The sequence below is a fragment of the Piliocolobus tephrosceles genome, chromosome 6, assembly GCF_002776525.5.
Source record: "Piliocolobus tephrosceles isolate RC106 chromosome 6, ASM277652v3, whole genome shotgun sequence".
NCBI classification, from domain to species: Eukaryota; Metazoa; Chordata; class Mammalia; order Primates; family Cercopithecidae; genus Piliocolobus; species Piliocolobus tephrosceles.
In genome coordinates, this window is record NC_045439.1 from 10,069,099 (window position 1) to 10,089,268 (window position 20,170).

Below are 20,170 nucleotides of genomic sequence, written 5' to 3' on the forward strand. Positions count from 1 at the left end.
CCGCTAGCGCCTGACGGCGCGCCGGGAGTCTGCGTCTCGCGAACGCGCCAGGAGCGTCCCTACAGCCGGGAACGCGCCTCGCGGATGAGAACAAATTCGTCGCGCGGCGGCAGTGGAGGTGTCTGCCTCAGCCCCTGCCGCCTCCCCTCGCGCTCTCTTGCACTCTCTCGGAGCCAGTTGGGATCCCCCTCGGAAGTCCCCTGGCCTGGGGCCAGGAGGACCCCTCTGCGTCTTGCCTCCGCCAGGCCCAGCGCGAGCGGCGCGGCGCGGCGCGGCGCCGGCGATGGGTTCTCCCTGAGGAACTCCCGGCGCCAAACAGGGATGAAGGGGCCGCCCCAGGCTTAGGCCCCGCCGCGGCCTGGAGCCGGAGTCGCTACCCTGAGGCCGGAGCCGCCGCCACCCGCAGCCAGAGTCAGACCAGCTGCCAGCAGTCACCATGCCTTGGCCGTTTTCGGAGTCTATCAAGAAGAGGGCCTGCCGGTACCTCCTGCAGAGGTACCTGGGCCACTTTCTGCAGGAGAAGCTGAGCCTGGAGCAGCTCAGCCTGGACCTGTACCAAGGCACCGGGTCCCTCGCCCAGGTCCCCTTGGACAAATGGGTAAGAGCTGCCGGGCAGCGAGCCGGGCGGGGCTCGCTCCCCTCTTTAGGGCGCTTTGAACCAGTGCCATCCAAGATTGGTGACAGTCAGTCCCTCCTTGGGAATTGTTTGGACCCGAGTGTGGCACGGCTCAGAGAAATGTGTTAGAGTGTTGTTTAATCTGTTTGTAACAAGTTTGCTCTCCTGAATCACGTGTTCCGGAAACTTAACAGATGTCATGGAATCTACACTATGGGAATAGTTGAGTCAGTGTTTCGGGGGGTCTATGAAGCAGGCTCAATAGGTCCGTGGGAGGAGGTGACCAGAACTGTCCCTTGGGATGTGAGCGGCCGCAGGGTTTTGTGGCAAACAAACCCTGCCTCGTGGGATGACATTCTGGAACGATTAAGGATGAAGAGGACCTCTGGATGTCAGAATCCCTAGTTATTGGTTTTGGGTTGGCTACTTGCACACCATGTTTGCCTTGTTTGTCATCGTGCAGCGTTTGGCATCTGGAAGAAAGTTAGGTGAAGGCCTCCTGTGCCGGTTTGCCTGCTTTTGCTTGATTATATGTTTACAAGACAGGTTTGTGTACACAGCCTGTGAATGGTCGTGTGGTCCCAGTAGTGCTGTTGAGTTATGCTTCTTTGCTCCACGTGACAGATCGTAAAAGCAGGTGTTGCAAAAGCGCTGAAGCTGCAATTTTCAGACATTTTAAAACCTGTCTTCTACTTGTAATCTAGAGGCTGTGAGTTCACTCATTGCTATACAGGTGCTTCATCTGAATTTCAACTCACCACATACAGTTGTACCTGCATTTGTGTGTTCAATGCATAGTATTTTACTTAAAGTATATTCACTTTTGGGTTTGACAGGAATAGAGTGGCTTCTACCCTTTGCCCAACCCTTACTTCCTTAGCCACAGAAAATCTTAAATTGTGGAAATACCTTGTTATGACCCTTAAGTGAATTTGTGCTAGAGACTGTAAATCAGTATATAATTTTATCAGTATGTACATGACTTAAACTAGGGAGAGTACACAAGATAGTGGAAAGAGCCCTGGTTTGAGAGCAGTAAGACCCAGTCCCTCACCAGGAGGTGAGAGTCCTACCCTTGGAGAGACTCTCCAGTCCGCCACAATTAGCCAAGTGATAATGGACTTAGCAATTCACCTGAGTTCAGTCAACACTAATGGAGCATACACTTCATCTCTGTGTCGTATTATGGTATTGTATTGCTGTAATTCTTTAAAAAGATAGGGATTCTGATGTATATTTTTGAATTCAACGACCCATGATTCTATACTTTTGGTACAGTTATGAATAGATTATCTTGAAAAAAGAGGGTTCAAGATTTATTAATGCCTTTTGTGGGTGGAAGGACTTTATATGCATTATTCTTTAATGCCTTTAACCCTATAAGGTGGGCATTAATATTTCCATTTTACAGATGGAGTTAAGCAATTTGCCCCGTCACACATCTAGCAAGTATTACATCACATGGCCTAAGATCAAAAGAAAGGCTGTTAATGTTTATTGAGTATGTATTTATGTCAGGCATTGTACTAGGCACTTTCATTTGTGAGGTGTTATTTAGTCCTTATGGGAAGTCAGAGGTAGTGATATTTTAACTTTATACTCTGAGTTCAGAAGCATTGGCAAAATGATTTTTGACAACACTTAATCTGAGGATTATGTTTTGTTCTTGATGGGTGGGTTTTGTAAACTAAAATAATGTTAAAGCATCCAGTAAACATTTCCTGTTGCTGATTTTTTATTTTCATGTGCTGTGTTGATGGTTAGGATAAATCTTGGTGTAGCCCTTAGATACAACTATTCAGAGTTCTGATTCCAAATTCAGTTTATTTTGACACTTGATTTTTTTTTTTTTTTTTGGTAGAGGATTCTCTTGCTTTGTTGCCAAGGCTGGTCTTGAACTCCTGGTTTCAAGTGGTCCTCCCACTTCTGCCTCCCAAGTGCTCAGATTACAGGCATGAGCCACAGGACCCAGCCAGATACTTGATTTTAATGACTGTCATAACTGGAAAAAAGGTACCGTCAGAGATTCATAGATCCTAATGGAAAAACTGATCCTAATTGAAGAATTGCTCTACTCCTAATGTTTCAATTCTGAATGATCAATTATGCGAAGAATTGTGTTGAACTTGGCAGTGACATTCCTTTCATTCCTGATCTCAATCAGTTTTTCTGTTACTATGACTAATTGACATTGCATATATACACACAGGTTTAAAAGTCAATTTTTCAAGCTCTTTGTTCAGAAGACTTAGATTGGTTGAAATAGTCTTTACATGTTTTTAAACATTTTGTAAACTATATAGATAATGACTTAAAAAATAAGCAATGTTTTTAATAGGCATTGTTTTCAGCAACAAAATTATGGAACAATGGAAACATTTCCAAATACAGTTTTTCAAATGCTCTCCTCATAGTACAAGTAGTCTTTGAAAAGTGGTTGCTTTCTTACTTATTATTAAAGTGCTGTCTTTATTTTGAAAAGAAAGATTGTGTTTTGTTTTTTGGAAAATATCTGCTAGGGAGCATGTACCACTGATAGTCCTTGTCATAAATACATAAACAGTCAGTGGAGAATTCTTCTCTGTGTAAAAGGAAAATGCTTATCTTTAAATCCAACCCTTACACACTTGGCCGTAGGAGAGACCAGGAAACCAGAAAGTAATTGCCATTCACTGTCTCTTTACAAAGATTCTACTGTTTAAAGATCTGTTTTTATTCTATAGAATGTATGCGGAAATGTTTCAGTGTGCAGAAGTGGAAGGAACATCCAGCTGAGGGCACCACTCTTAATCCTTCCCTGTTGTGGAACTACTAGTCTTCTCTTTGTACTAGTTTGATATATGGCCTGAAGGAAGGTGCCAGTGCCCATTTGTGTATTAAATATAAGTACAACTTTTTAATCTAAATTTGGAAAATGTGGAATGTCTCATTTTCTTCTCACATCCTTATGAATCATCTGATAATACTTTAGGATATATACATCCAGTTTTGGAGATTACTACCTTAAATGTGGCATGAAGTGGAGGGAGGAATAGAGGCAAGGGGTTTGGGATTGTTCCATCATTGGAATAGGCTGTCTAAAAATTTCATAAACTCCTTGTCCCTAGAAGTGGTTGAAATGGCAAAATATTGAAAGGAGGAAATTCTATTTGGGTGGGAAGTTGGATTTAATGACTCATTCCTATTTAACTCTTTATGACTGTGCCTTTATTTTTGTTTTTTAAATGGAATTTCTTTCATTAATTGATTAAATACATTTATTGAGCTCTTAGCATGTGCCTCTGTGAGGGGCTGGGGGATATAGCAGTGAACTAAACAAAGACCCTTTTCTTACGCAAGCTCAAGAAGATAGACATTAACAATTTATTACACTGAGGCCTTTTATTTTATTTTATTTTTGAGACAGGCTCTCACTCTGTCACCCAGACTGGAGTGCAGTGGCGTGATCTAGGCTCACTGCAGCCTCAACCTCCTGGGCTCAAGTGATCCCCCTACCTCTCCTCCCCTCCCTGCAGTAGCTGGGACTACAGGTGCTTGCCACCACACCTGGCTAATTTTTGTGTTTTTTGTAAAGACGGGGTTTCGCCATGTTGCCCAGGCTGGTCTCGAACTCCTAGACTCAAGCAGTCTACTCAAACGTCGGCCTCCCAAAGTGCTGGGATTACAGACGTGAGCCACCTTGCCTGGCCACTGAGGCCTTTTAACTTCAGTTTAATAATGTTTCGATTGTTGCTTATATTCTCTTCGTGTTTAATAAAATCATCTTCAGTTCAAGAAACATTGATTACTGATTATCTGTCAAAGGCCACCTGGAGACTAGAATGTTCCCTTCACTTTTTCTGTTTATATGCGTGAAACTCATTGGTGATAATTGAAAACATAATGCCCTTAAACAGAAGAATAAAAAGCTCTAAAGGACTCTATAGTGGGACATTTATTTGCTGAGTAGTTCAGATGGCTCCACTTTTAGTTTAAGAGTTATTTTCTTGTAGTATAGTGGTGACTAAAAAAAAAAAGAAATACTTCATAGGACTGGTGAGGAAACACTTCATAGGACTGGTGTGGAAAATGTTGCTTGAGCCAAGTAGGTTGAGAATTTTTACTACTCATATAGTAGCCTTGGATTTTCACAGGATGACTGAATTTCAGGGTACCTTATGCTACAAGATACATGGGATTTTGCCTACGTGGTTATAAGACTGGACATAAATATAACCTATTTAAACATCTTATACTTAGGGAAATTATTTTGTAGCTTAGTGGTACAATGTAAATTATGAAACTGTTGACTCTCCAAAACTCTTAACATTTACCAGTTTTTTTCTTTTTCTCCTTTTGTTTTTTTAGAGACAGTCTGTGTTACCCAGGCTGGAGTACAGTGGTGTGATCAGCTCACTGCAGCCTCAAACTCATGGGTTCAAGCGATCCTCTAGTCCAGCCTCCTGAGTAGGTGGGGACTACTGGTGTACACCACCACATCCAGTTAATTTCTTTTAATTTTTGTGGAGACCAGATTTCACTATGTTGCCCAGGCTGATCTTGACCTCCTGGGCTCAAGTGATCCTTCCACCTCAGCCCCCGCAGTTGCTGGAATTATAGGCATGAGCCACCATACCAGGCCCCTTTAATATTACTCTTCACTGCTGTAATAAACCTTTCTGTATTTAGAGGTTTAAGTTTATTTCAACTTCTCTGCCACAAAATTGGGACAGAAAACTTGGTGTTTACTGAGAAGAGTTCCATCAAGTCCCGTTTCTTACATGGTTATCTAAGGTTGACAGCTCTCCACTTTGCAAAGGCTAAGTCATTTCCTACGTGTGCTTTAAAACACTGTTAGGTTTTTAATTGTTCGTTTTTACTATAAAATTAATATACTCATTACAAAAAATTCAAACAGTAAAGAAATATATGAGGTATGAAGTAATAGAGCTTAATCCCATCTCTTCCGGAGATGATAATATGGTACAAAAGTTTCAAACCTTTAGTTCTGGAAATACTTAATACATGAAGCAAGCAGTTCTACTTAACTTTTTAAGTATTTTATGATGGGCCATTTTTTTTTTAATGGAATGTGTCAGATATTCTTAAAAAAAAAAAAAAAACTTTGAAAAAATCTGAAAAACACAAGTAGAGGGAAGAACCTTGATGTCCGTAACTTGTGGTACCTAGTTGCTGTGAAATAGGAAATTCTGGAGAAGGAGCAGGTTTTCTCCACTGTCTGGAGTTGGGAGTAGGAGGGGGAGATTGAGATTGGATAGAGAATAAGTTTTACTATATTGATTTTTGAGCGGACTTTAGAATGTGGGGGCTTTAGAATGTGGGGGCTTTAGATCCAGGTAGAAAGGCTCAGGAGGCACTGGGAAGTATAGGAAGATTGCAGTTGTGAAGATATGGGAGTTATCCGAGTGTCAATAGTGAATAACACATTGGGAGGAGATGGAACTGCAAAGTGCATGGGTAGTAAGTAGATTAGCTTGAAAAACAAAAAAGGCTGAAGATGAAACTTAGATGAACTCCAACATGTTAAGTTGTAAAGGATCAGAAAAAAGACTGAGATGGTGAAGTGTTATAGAAGTCAAAGGAAGTTAGAATTTCCTCCTAGGTAGAGATGAGAATTCAAGAAAGACGAGGACTGAATATTGTTCATTGCATTTGTCATTTTAATGGTGGTTACGAGCAGTTTCAGAGGAGCTGAGGGTTAGAAGGTCACTTGTAGTTTGCAGTTTGAGCAGATAGCTATCTTGACAGAGAAAATGGGGTTGATGGCTAGGGGAAACATGGAGCAAGGTAGGGGTTTTAGTTTACTTTTGAAGATAATAGTAATCATTTATTAAATACCTTCCATCTCTATATACTGTACTGTGTGGGTGCTTTTACATACATTATCTCACTCTAAATTGGGTACTAACTTTCCATTGACTGTGAGGTTAAATAACTTACTCAAGCTTAGTATTAAACAGTGCAGCAAGATTTGAAACCTGTCTTTCTGACTTCTATATCTTTTTTTTTTTTGTGCACCACACTGCCCCAGATTCAAGAAACTTGAGCTTCTCAGACATAACAGCACTGGGTTCACCTGGGAATTTGCTGACATTCAGGCTTCTGGCTCCTTCCATACAGATTTTGGCTCTAGAAATTCAAGAATCTGCATTTTTAATAAACATCCTAGGAGATTCTGATACATGTGGTCCTTGACTGCGTTTTTAAAAGCACTTGCACTAAAGGAATGGAGAGTTTTTCCATTGTGTTTTAAAAGCTTGTTTTATGAGCCAGCCCCAAACCAGTACTACATTAAAAAAAATTATGATATGTTAACACATGATTTTGCTTAGCCTCCTGCAAAATCTTCCATTGTGAAAATATATTTCTCTTTTTCTTGTTGTGTTTCTGCAGCGATTAATTGAAGACCTTTTGCAAATTACTTAGTTTTTCTGATCCTCAATTGCCATATTTGTAAAGTAGGCGCAAAAATACCTAATTCAGAGGGTTATTGTGAAGATTTAATGCAGGTATAAATGTGGGTATAAAATAGTACACTCTGGTGTCCTGTATGTAGTAGGTGCTAATTAAATGTTAATCTAAATTAGCTAATGCACTTTTTTTTTTTTTTTTTTTTTTTTTTGAGACAGAGTCTCGCTCTGTCGCCCAGGCTGGAGTGCAGTGGCCGGATCTCGGCTTACTGCAAGCTCCGCCTCCCGGGTTTACCTGCCTCAGCCTCAGCCTCCCGGATAGCTGGGACTACGGGAACCTGCCACCACGCCCGGCTAATTTTTTTTGTATTTTTAGTAGAGATGGGATTTCACCGTGTTAGCCAGGGTGTTCTCGATCTCCTTACATTGTATCCACCAGCCTCAAGTCTCCCAAAGTGCTGGGATTACAGGCATGACCCACTGCGCCCGGCCAGCTCAGGCACATTTTTATGCTCTGTCTTATCTCGATTTGAATTCTGATGCCTTGGTTTAAACTAATAAAGATGTATTCTTTGCCTACTTAATCTATGGAACTATGTATTAAAAAGAAACATATAATTTAATGTTTGCTTTTCTTCATATTGTCAAGCACACCTTGAGTTCCTTTACAGAGCTCATCATTGTACTAGGTAGGTACTGTGAAAGAGAACAATGGCCCACATTTACAAAGTGTTTGCTTAGTACCAGGAACTATTAATATGTTGGTAGTTTTACATATATTACCTCATTAATGGTCACAGTAACTCTATGGAGTTACTATTTCTATTTTATGGAGGAGGAAATTGAGACTTGGAAATTAAGGATTTGTTCAAAGCCACCCAGCTAGCTAGTGAGTAACCTGAACATATGCTGTTTTAAAGGAGTGGGCTTCTCACACCTGCAACTATCTGATCTTTGGCAAACCTGACAAAAACAAGCAATGGGGAAAGGATTCCCTGATGGGAGAACTGGCTAGCCATATGCAGAAAATTGAAACTGGACCCCTTCCTTACACCATAAGCAAAAATCAGCTCAAGGTGAATTAGAGACTTATAAAACCCCAAACTATAAAAACCCTAAAAGAAAATCTAGGCAATACCATTCAGGACATAGGCATGGGCAAAGATTTCGTGATGAAGTTGCCAAAAGCAATTGCAACGAAAGCAAAAATTGAGAAATGGTTATCTAATTAAACTAAAGAGCTTCTGCACAGGAAAAGAAACTATCATCAGAATGAACAGACAGCCTACAGAATGGGAAAACATTTTTGCAAGCTATCCATCTGACAAAGGTGTAAAATTCAACATCTACAGGGAACTTACACAAATTTACAAGAAAAAAACAACCCCATTTAAAAAGTGGGCAAAAGGCCGGGCGCGGTGGCTCAAGCCTGTAATCCCAGCACTTTGGGAGGCCGAGACGGGCGGATCACAAGGTCAGGAGATCGAGACCATCCTGGCTAACACGGTGAAACCCCGTCTCTACTAAAATACAAAAAATTAGCCGGGCGTGTTGGCGGGCGCCTGTAGTCCCAGCTACTCGGGAGGCTGAGGCAGGAGAATGGCGTGAACCCAGGAGGCGGAGCTTGCAGTGAGCTGAGATCCGGCCACTGCACTCCAGCCTGGGCGACAGAGCGAGACTCCGTCTCAAAAAAAAAAAAAAAAAAAAAAAAGTGGGCAAAGGACGTGAACAGACACTTCTCAAAAGACAACATACATGTGACTAACAAACATGAAAAAAAGCTCAACATAACTATCATTAGAGAAATGTAAATCAAAACCACAATGAGATACCGTCTCTCACCAGTCAAAATGGCTATTATTACAAAGTAAACAACAACAAAAACAAAACATACATGCTGGTGAGATTGTGGAGAAAAAGGAATGCTTTTACACTGTTGATGGGAGCATAAATTAGTTTAACCATTGTGGAAGACAATGTGGTGATTCCTCAAAGACATAGAGGCAGAAATACCATTTGACCTAGCAATCTCATTACTGGGTATATGCCCAAAGGAATATAAATTGTTCTGTTATAAAGATATATGCACGCTTATGTTTATTGCAGCACTATTCACAATAACAAAGACATGGAATCCACCCAAATGCCCATCAGTGATAGACTGGATAAAAAAAGTACATATACACAATGGACTACTATGCAGCCATAAAAAGGAATGAGATCATGTCCTTTGCAGGCACATGGATGGAGCTGGCAGCCATTATCCTTGGCAAACTGATGCAGGATCAGAAAACCAAATACTGCATGTTCTCAAGTGGGAGCTGAATGATGAGAACACATGGACACATGGTGGGAACAACACCCACTGTGGCCTGTCAGAGGGTGAGGAGTGAGAGGAGGGAGAGCATCAGGAAGAATAGCTAATGGATTCTGGGCTTAATACCTAGGTAATGGGATGATCTGCGCAGCAAACCACCATGGGACACATTTACCTATGTAACAAACCTGGATGTACTACACATGTATCCCTGAACTTAAAAGTTGGAAAAAATAAGGAGTGGTCTTTAAACATGTTTGCTCAATTATCTCTGAAAATTTTTTTAAAAACTTCATATTCCTTGTATGTTTAAAATTGACTTACTTTTTAAATTGTAATTTTAAATAGTTGTAGAGAATAACTTCTGTTTAAATATTGATATTAAAATACAACTTTTTTCATCCAGTGGGATTTAAAAATCATACACATTATCCATTAAAAAATGCTTGAACAATCTCTTCATTGAAGTTGGAAATTTAACGTATTTTTTTCCATTGAACTGCTATGTCCATTTTACTTTCTTTGCAAGATTCTATTGTAATTGATATAGTTTATGCTTGTCTTTTATTGATCATGCTGTTATTTCTCTACAATAAAAACATATATAAATTGAAATTGTTTATATTACATTTTTTTCTGTTGCCATTAGGCTTTCTTTTGCATTAAGCAAATATTTTCTAGTGTAACATTTTAATTCCTTTAAAGATTATATATGTATAATTTTTTTGAGACAGAGTCTCGCTGTGTCTCCCTGGCTGGAATGCAGTGGCACAATCTTGGCTCACTGCAACGTCAGCCTCCCGGGTTCCAGCGATTCTCGTACCTCAGCCTCCCGAGTAGCTGAGACTACAGGCCCATGTCACCATGCCTGGCTAATTTTTTGGGTTTTTAGTAGAGACGGGGTTTCACCGTGCTGCCCAGGCTGGTCTTGAACTCCTGAGCTCAGGCAATCTGCCCGCCTCTGCCTCTCAAAAGTGCTAGGATTACAAGTGTGAGCCACCATGCCTGGCCCAGAATGTATTTTTAAATTGTTTCGTAGGGGTTGCTCTAGGGCTTACTATATTCATTTTATCAGTACAGTCATGGGTTGCTTAACGACAGGGATATGTTCTGAGAAATGGGTCATTAGGCAGTTTTGTTGTGTGAACATCATAGAGTGTGCTTGCCTAAACCCAGTGGTATGGCCTACTGTATATATAGGCTATGCAGTACAGCCTATTGCTCCTAGGCTATAAACCTGCACAGCATGTTACTGAATACTGTAGGCAACTGTGACACAATGGTATTTGTGTATCTAAACATAGAAAAGGTATGTACAAATATGGCATAAAATAAAAAAATTTTAAAAAATAAAAGTTGATATGGCTGTATGGAGCACTTACCATGAATGGAGCTTGCAGGACTAGCAGTTCCTCTGAGTGAGTCAGTGAGTGAATGTGAAGGCGTAGGCCATCACTCTCCACTACTGTAGACTTTATTTGTAAACACTGTACACTTCGGCTAGACTGTATTAATAAAGGCATCTTTCTTTTTCAATAATAAGTTAACCTGAGGTTACATTAACTATAAACTTTAAAAATGTTTTAAACTTTTTATTTCTTTTGTAATAACATTTGGCTTCAACACACATTGTACAGCTATGCAAAAATATTTTTTCTTTATATTCTTATGCTATAAGCATTTTTTTTCTATTTTTAATTTTTTTTTTACTTTTTAAACTTTTTTGTCAAAAACTAAGACACAAACACACACATTAGCCTAGACCTACACAGGGTAAGCATCATCAATGCCACCACTTTCTACCTCCACATCTTGTTCCACTGGAAGGTCTTCAGGGACCGTAACATGCATAGAGCTGTCTTCTCCTCTGATAACAGTGCCTTCTTCTGGGTACCTCCTGAAGGACCTGCCTGAGGCTGTTTTACAGTTAACTTTTTTTTTTTTTAAGTAGGAGTATATTCTAAAATAATGATTAAATAGTATAGTATAGGTATTAAATACATAAGCCAGTAGCATGGTTGTTTATTATCACTCTCAAGTATTACGTACTGTATGTAACTGTTTGTGCTAGACTGGCAGAGCAAGAGGTTTATTTACACCAGCATCACCACAGACATGTGAGTAATGTGTTTTGCTATATCGCCTTATGATGGCTATGATGTCACTAGGTGATAGGAATTTTTCAGCTCCATTATAATCTTACAGGACCACTATCCTACATATGGTCTACCGTTGACCAAATGTCCTTCTGTGATGCATAACTTTATTTCCTTCAGAAAATCATGGGGCTTTAAGTGTTACTTTTCTTCTGGATTGTGTTGTAATTGCAATTATTGTTAAGTGTATAGTTGATCAAAACGGTATAAATTTATGCATTTTGATAATTACCCTTTTTTTTTTTTTTTTGAGACAAAGTCTTGCTCTCTCACCCAGGCTTGGGTGCAGTGGGTGATCACAGCTCACTGCAGCCTTGAGCTCCTGGGATCGAGCGATTATCCCCACCTTAGCCTGCCAAGGAGCTGGGACTACAGGCATGGGCTACCATGCCATCTAATTTTTGTATTTTTGTATTTTTTGTTTGTTTGTTTGTTTTTAGATGGAATCTCACTCTGCTGCCCAGGCTGGAGTGCAGTGATGCAATTTCAGCTCACTGCAACCTCCGCCTCCTGGGTTCAAGTGATTTTCCTGCCTCAGCCTCTCTAATAGCTAGGATTATAGGCATGGGCCACCATGTCCGGCTAATTTTTGTATTTTTAGTAGAGATAGGGTTTCACCATGTTGGCCAGGCTGGTCTCAAACTCTTGACCTCAGGCGATCTGCCTGCCTCAGCCTCCCAAAGTGCTGAGATTACAGGCTTGAGCCACTGCGCCTGGCCAATTTTTGTATTTTTTTGTAGAGACAGAGTTTCACCATGTTGCCCAGGGTGGTCTCAAATTCCTGGATTCAAGCCATCCTCCTGCCTCAGTCTCCCAAATTGCTGGGACTACTGGCCTGAGCCACTGTACCCAGCAAACATAAAAACTTTTATTGGAAATACATTTCTTAATGATAGAGGTTGGTTGTGATCCCCTCCTCCCTAATTTGTTAGTGCATCCGTAGGTGAATATGCTTAGAGTTGGAATTCAGTAGGGCTCAGCATACATTTTATTCTAAATTTAAAAAATAGATACAAGCTTGAGAAATACCGATGTTATAAATCAGTAGATGAGAACTGAGAGATTTTGCAGGAGCAACATCACTTAGTTCTTTGAATTTCTGAGTGTCATGCCAAAAAAAAGTATAAGATGGGAAAAGATAGAAAATGTACTGTTAGCCCTGTCTGGAGGTTTTTATACCTTAGACAGTACATAAGGGAGAATTTCTGAAGGGAGAAAAATACGACTTTTTTGGCTAAGTGGGAGAAGGAAGATTGTACAAGGAACTATGGGACGGGAGACCCAGCGTAATGCCACCACTGTCTGTAGTCTGCTCAGTCGGTTTTAGGAAAAAATATGTCTGGATGTTTATACCTTAAAACCATCCATGCCCATGTACTACTGGAAAGTCTTTAGGATTAAACAAATATCAGCATGAAGAAAGCCTTTTAAAGTAGTAATCTCCAAAAATAAAACAAGTTGATCCAAGTCTCACTATTCAACACCAGGGTGTAATACGACAAAGAATGGTAATACTACTCTATGCAATATAGCATGCAGGAAGCACTTTACATATAAGCTGGCACTTAATAAATATTGGTTATTTAAATTTGAAAAGTAAATTGTCTTAAAAAAATTGCATTTACATTCATTCTGTCTGTCTCCTGTTGTAGTCTGGTTTGCCCCACCATGCCACTGAAATTGCTTTTAATGGGATCACCAGTACTTTAAATATCACTTGAGTACAGTAGGCATTTAAAAATCTTTGACTTCTTGTTAGCTTTTGTTGAGCTTGACCACTTTTCTCTGTCATGTTGTTTTTCCACGATTTTCTGGGACATGAACCTCTTTCAATTTTCCTTCTACCTCTCTGCTTTTTTCTAGTTTCTTCTGCATGCTCCTCTTTCAAAACCCTTTTCTTAAATATTGGTGTCTGTGAGTTCTGTCTTAAGCCTCCTCTCATTTTACTCTGTAAAAGTTCCCAAACATTTCTCTCCTCATGCTGTGGCTTCAGTTACTCATTTGTTTATTATTTTATTTTTTTTTGAGACAGGGTCTTACTAAGTTGTTCAGGCTGGAGTGTAGGGGCACAGTCTTGGCTCACTATAACCTCTGCCTCCCGGGCTTGAGCATTCCTCCCACCTTGGCTTCTCGAGTAACTGGGATTACAGGCATGCACCACTACGCCTAGTTAATTTTTGTATTTCTTGTAGAGACAGGGTTTTGACGTGTTGCCCAGGCTGGTCTCAAACTGCTCAGCTCAAGATCCTCCTACCTCAGCTTCCCAGTGTTGGAGTTAAAGGCTTGAGCCACCATACCGGACCCATCCTGTGTGTTTGTAATGTTAATCTGTATCTCCAGCCCAGATGGCTCTCCTGAGCTCTAGCTGGAGGAAGCTCCAGCTTCCTCCTTAGCACCTGTACCTAGATGTCTCCTTAAATGTGTACTTTGGAACTGAACTTCTCATCTTCCCTCTAACCTGCTTCCCTGTGTTTCTGTATCTCAGTAAATGATACCTCTGTCTAAGCAATTGCCCAAGCCAGCCTCCTGAGTGTCATTCATAATTCTTCCTTTCCTTTACCCCTCATAATGCCAATTAATTATTCTACTTCCTAAATATGTTACAAAAATTTATCCACTTCTTATTGTCCTCAGTGTTGCTATCTGTGCCAAACCAACCTCTCTAGCTTCTGTTACTCATAACAACCTTCCTGGTGGCATCTTCACTTCATGCTGTACATGGCAGCTGAAGGGGCCCACTCAAAGTTTGAATCTCATCATGGCATCCTTGCTTAAAGCCCTTCAATGGCTTCACATCACCCTTGAGATAAATTTCAGACTCTTTAACATGCATTACAAGGCTATTTGGATCCTACTCTTCCTTATCTACATAGCCTTGTCTCTGGGTCTTTGCCCTGGCACACTAAAGCCTAATGCAACTTTTCTTTTTCAAATACTGTGGTGTATCAAATATGTGTGCGTGTATTTCCTTGACTTCTCCTTTCTTCGAATCCTTCCACATGCTTTGTTTTTGCCTGGACCATTTTGCCTGATTAACTCCTTCTAGTCCTCTGGTCCCAGCTTAAAATAGCACTCCTTCAGGTGGGCTGCCTTGAATCTGCAGGTTAGATTCTATTAAGTGTTCAGATAGCACAGTGTATTTCCTCTGTATGTAATCATCACACTTTAATTACTTGTCTCTTTCGTAGTATACTATTTTGTAAGCTTAGCAAGGGCCGGGATCATCTTTATCTTGGTCCCTGCTTTCTGTTTAATTTTTAACTTTCAATTTTTGTGGGTACATAGTAGGTGTATATATTAATAGGGTACATGAGATATTTTGACACAGGCATACAATGCCTAATAATTACATCAGGGTAAAAGGGGTATGCATCACCTCAAGCATTTATCGTTTGTGTTACTTATAATTCAATTGTGCTCTTTTAGTTATTTAAAAATGTACAATAAATTATAGACTGTAGCCACCTTGTTGTGCTGTTAATTACTAGATCTTATTCATTCATTCATTTTTTTTTTCTTTCTTTTTTTTTTTTTGAGATGGAGTTGCCTGTCACCCAGGCTGGAGTACAGTGGTGCGATATCAGCTCACTGTAGCCTCCGCCTCCTGGGTCCAAGTGATTCTTCTGTGTCAGCCTCCCAAGTGGCTGGAATTATAGGCACATCCTACCATGCCTGTCTAATTTTTGTAATTTTAGTAGAGATGAGGTTGCACCATGTTGGCCAGGCTGGTCTCGAACTGCTGACCTCGAGAGATCTGTCTGCCTCAGCCTCCCAAAGTGCTGGATTATATGTGTGAGCCACCATGCCTTGGCCCTTGGGCTTATTCATTTTAATGATATTTTTGTACTCATTAACCATACCCCCACCCTACTACCCTTCCCAGTCTCTGGTAACCATCCTTCTACTCTCTATTGCCATGAGTTCAATTGTTTTAATTTTTAGCTTCCATAGGTAAGTGAGAACATGCAAAGTTTGTTTTTCTGTGCCTGGCTTATTTCATATAACATAATGACCTCTAGTTCCATTCAGGTTGTTGCAGATGACAGGATCTCATTCATTTTTATGGCTGAATTGTACTCCATTGTGTATATGTACCACATTTTCTTTATCCATTAATCTGTTAATGGACACTTAGGTTGCTTCCAAATCTTGGCTATTGTAAATATTGCTGCAATAAACATGGGAGTGTGGATATCTCTTCGATAAACTGATTTCCTTTTTGGGGGGCTATACCTAGCAGTGGGATTGCCAAATCATATAGTAGTTCTATGTTTAGTTTTTTTGAGGAACCTCCAAATTGTTCTCCATAGTGAGTGTAATAATTTACAATTCCACCAACAGTGTACGAGGGTTGACTTTGCTCCACATTCTCTCTAGTATTTGTTACTGCCTGTCTTTTGGATAGAAGCCATTTTAACTGGGGTGAGATGATATCTCATTGTAGTTTTGCTTTATGTTTCTCTGATGATCAATGAACACCTTTTCACATGCCTGTTTGCCATTTGTATGTCTTCTTTTGAGGAATGTCTGTTCAAATCTTTGCCCATTTCTTAGTAGGATTATTAGATTTTTTTCCTGTAGAGTTGTTTGAGCTCCTTATGTATTCTGATTAGTAATCTCATGTCAGATACATAGTTTGCAAATATTTTCTGCCATTCTGCAAGTTGTCCCTTCACTTTGTTAATTGTGTCCTTTGCTGTGCAGAAGCTTTTTAACTTGGTGTGATCCCACTTGTCCATTTTTGCTTTGATTGCCTGTACTTGTGGAAGTCTCTGCTTTCTTTATACCTAGTGCCTAACACATATGGGGGCATATTTGACGCCTTTGAATAAGTTCACAACTTTGTGTTCTTGTTCTTGTGATTCAAAATGAACCTGTTTTTTTCTCCTTAGTGTCTCAATGAGATCTTGGAGTCGGCAGATGCACCCTTAGAAGTCACTGAAGGATTCATTCAGTCAATTTCCCTGTCAGTTCCATGGGGCTCTTTGCTGCAGGATAACTGTGCACTAGAAGTGAGAGGATTAGAAATGGTCTTCCGGCCTAGACCTCGCCCAGGTTGGTGTGTTGTATGTTTCTGTTTTGTGTGTTTCTATTTTTATTCTTCAGAGACTGGGAAAGTAACCTGATTACATTAAATTTAGTATTTAATTTATTATTTTGCTTTGTATTTGTGAAATTTTCCATTGATAATACATTACGACTTGGCTTTTTGTATAATGTACATGTTTACACATTTAGAGTTGTTTCTTTCCCTGATTATTCACAGAAACTTTAGTATACAGATTATTTGGTTTATTTAATTATTTGTTACCAGTTATCTAAAATGAGACTTGGGTTTTAAAGATTCAAAATTATTGTGCCAGAAAGCAAGGAAGAATGCTCAAAGATTGATGGAAAAATGTTAAAGGGACGCAGGATTGGGTGTCAAGGGGCTTCCATTGGCCAAATTTGGGAAAATTTGAGTATTACAAAGAATGATGACAGTAATGGTTTGTAACACATGAAATAAAAAATCTCTAGGACCATACTGATACAGATAAATAAGTCTGTAAGGTGGACAGGGAGAAGGAATGCTCTTCTTTATAGCAGAATAGCTACTTGTAAATATAGAAAAACATGATAGAATTAGATAGAATTGACAATCTAGGTATGCTGGTATGCAATGATAGAATTATAATCCCAAGTGCTGCCCAAAACATGGAAGTTTAAATTATATTTAGTAGAGTTAAAGGAAATTCTGTATTTTAAAAACTGACATTGCATGCATGGAAATCGTCTTTAGCAATCTGGCATTTAATTTACAAGATTATTCTATCTTTTAACCATGATTAGTAGATATAATATTTTTCTATGGGAAGGCAAACTTTCAAATATTTTTCTCTTTAAAACATTCCATTAGAAAGACTTTTAAATTCCATTTTGGAAGGCAATAATTCTTGCGATCTCTGTCACTTTGCTTTGAATAATGTAGGGAGGTGTGGGGAGAATTTTCTCATGAGGGAAGATCTGGAAATGATTTTTCACATCTCATATGCTTCCTCCTCCAAGGATGCTCTTTTATTTTATCTACATTTATACTAATTTCCAAAGCCTGTATCATCTGCTACTTCTGCCACATTTCCTGTTAATTTTCTCAGCTAGAAGGGAAGAATTAACTAAAGAAGAATTAATCTCTTCTTTTAGCTTTCATAATGTTTTCTGTTGACATTCAATAGTTGTCTACTAATCGTATCTTATTTCTTTATATAGTAGGTTCTCTGAGGGCAGAATTTACTATTATTTTTTCTACTTTCTACAGCAGGGTTAGCAAACTGTAACCTGCAGGCCAAATTGATCCTGTCATCTGTTTTTGTTAATAAAGTTTTATTGGAACACAGCCATGCTTATTTGTTTATTTAATGGCTGTTTTGCACTCTAACATGAGAGTTGAGAAGTTGTGATATAGACCATATGGTCCACAAAATAGAAAATATTTACTGTCTGACCCTTTACAGAAAAAGTTTGTCAACCCCTGCTTATAATATTTAGAACAGTTCCACGCATCTGTAGGATACCCATTAAGTATTTGTTGAATGAATACATAAATTGATATTTGGTAAAATATAACATGTTATGAGAGCACATTCTCTGGACTTTTTTCTGTGATTTTTTTTTTCTTCTTGGCTATTATAAGGTGATATTTAAATCTCAAGAGTACTTTCTAGAATATTGTGTACCTGGGTAATACCATGATGTTAAAAATCTCTTAAAGGATTAAGAATTTATCTATTTGAAATGTGTTATTTTAAGAACTGGCATTGTTATAACTCTGAGAAATTATTTGGGATTAATTTATATTTTCCGCAGCAACTGGTTCTGAGCCTATGTATTGGTCAAGTTTTATGACCAGCAGTATGCAATTGGCAAAAGAATGTCTTAGCCAGAAACTAACAGATGAACAAGGAGAAGGATCCCAGCCTTTTGAAGGACTTGAAAAGTTTGCTGAAACCATTGAAACAGGTTTGGTGTTACGGAGAATTTTTAAAAATTTAGATTTGATTTGGTAGTTTTGTGCCTTTGTGTAATAAGCTTTGTATAAGGCAAATCCATTGGAATGGATTTTTAAAAGAATTACTGTTCCCACTTCAGAACTTTAGAATGGAGGTATTTTAAATATTCCATTTAATTGCGTTTTTTTTTTTTTTTACCTTAGTTTCTCCATTTATTACACTTGTATAGTGAATGGATTAGAATACAACCAATAGTGTTAGTCATTATCCCAAGCATCTGTTGAGATGTAACATGGTTAAGTGCTCAGCAAGGCAAAATATTTATCACAAAACTCAGGATTTAAGGATTTTAATGGAAAGAAATTCAGCTTCTTTATTTTGTAAACGAAAGTTGTTATCAAACTTGTATTTATTTATTTCTTTGGAGGTTTTTATTTAGTATATATGTGGTCTCTTATGTTGACAATTACTTGTTCACTTTAGTACTAAGAAGAGTAAAAGTCACTTTTATAGATACTGTTTTGAGAATTGAACATGTGCCAGAAAATTCCAAAACTGGAACTGCACTTGAAATTCGAATAGAAAGGTAAGAATTCTTATGTCTGGAAATAAATGACCCTATTGTAACTCTTACATTACATTTTCAGGGAGGTTTTGGAGATTAGAGGTAATGATATGAAAATATTGCATAATTTGAGTATAGTGCTGCTCTTCAAGTTGTGTTTCAATTTTATTATTCTAATTCCATTATTGAAAACTTGAAAGTGCCAGTCGCGGTATGTTGAATTTAAAGCAAGTTATTCTGTTTTAATTAATAGCAAATCAGAATAATAAGCATTTGAGTGCCACTAAATTTAAGGCACTCCTGTGGGAAAGTTTCAGTTTTTTCATATTAACAATGCAATATTTAGGCATATTTCATTAACATGAAAGACATTTTTGTTTTGCTGTGCTTAATCTAAGTGCTGCTTTAGTGAGAAAGGCTAAGGCCACTGTTTTGAGGATCCTGTAAGGATTATGTTAAGGTCAATATGCTCAATATTTACTTAAAAAAATATAAATACATTGGTTTTAGTTTTTTGTGTATGCCCACTTGAAGCCCTTATACATAGCTGTAAAGCAAGGTTAATTTGCATACATACACCTAAGCATTGATTTGAGGGAGTAACTGGTCACCCATGTGTTAATGCTGTATGAACTGCCAACAGAAATGAGCAGGATGAAGTGTGTACACTGCATGAGCACCAGAGACACTTTGTACATGGATCTACTGGGGGTCTCTACTGAATTTTAAGCAGCTGTGTTATGGTTTCTGTCTTTCACAAAACACCTATTAGTAAAACAGTTATTGTTAGCAGATCTTTGGAATTAGGGTCCATTGCCTTAAATAGTAGATTTTTAAAAATCTAAAATCTCATGCATTTAGAACCACATTATGTGTTTTGTTTAAACTAAAAATTAGTCACATGTAGGAATTCAAGAAATGTCTTTTGTGACTTGGAGCCAAATGCTGTCACACTGTTACCAAGAGATGTTTTGTGGGGGAGTACAGGAATTGTTTTCCTTAAAACTAACTTTAGGGAGTTAGTTTTTTTCTCTCAATTTAAGCCTCATAAAGTTACCTTTTTGGAGTTAAGACCTCTTCATGAAAATATTTACGGTAGTAAAGCACAGTGAGACTG

At 38.8% G+C, this 20,170-nt stretch overlaps 1 protein-coding gene across 2 annotated transcripts in view; it reads left to right on the forward strand.

Annotated features, from left to right (window-relative positions):
* Positions 1-18: 18 nt before the first annotated feature.
* Positions 19-20,170, forward strand: part of ATG2B (autophagy related 2B) — an 81,834-nt gene continuing 61,682 nt past the window's right edge. For both annotated transcript variants that reach the window (XM_023205582.3, XM_026455330.1), the window contains exons 1-4: positions 19-598; positions 16,392-16,554; positions 18,346-18,498; positions 18,972-19,074. In XM_023205582.3, coding sequence (XP_023061350.2) covers positions 437-598; positions 16,392-16,554; positions 18,346-18,498; positions 18,972-19,074 — 581 coding nt within the window. In that variant the 5' untranslated portion in view covers positions 19-436. The remainder of the gene's footprint in view (positions 599-16,391; positions 16,555-18,345; positions 18,499-18,971; positions 19,075-20,170) is intronic.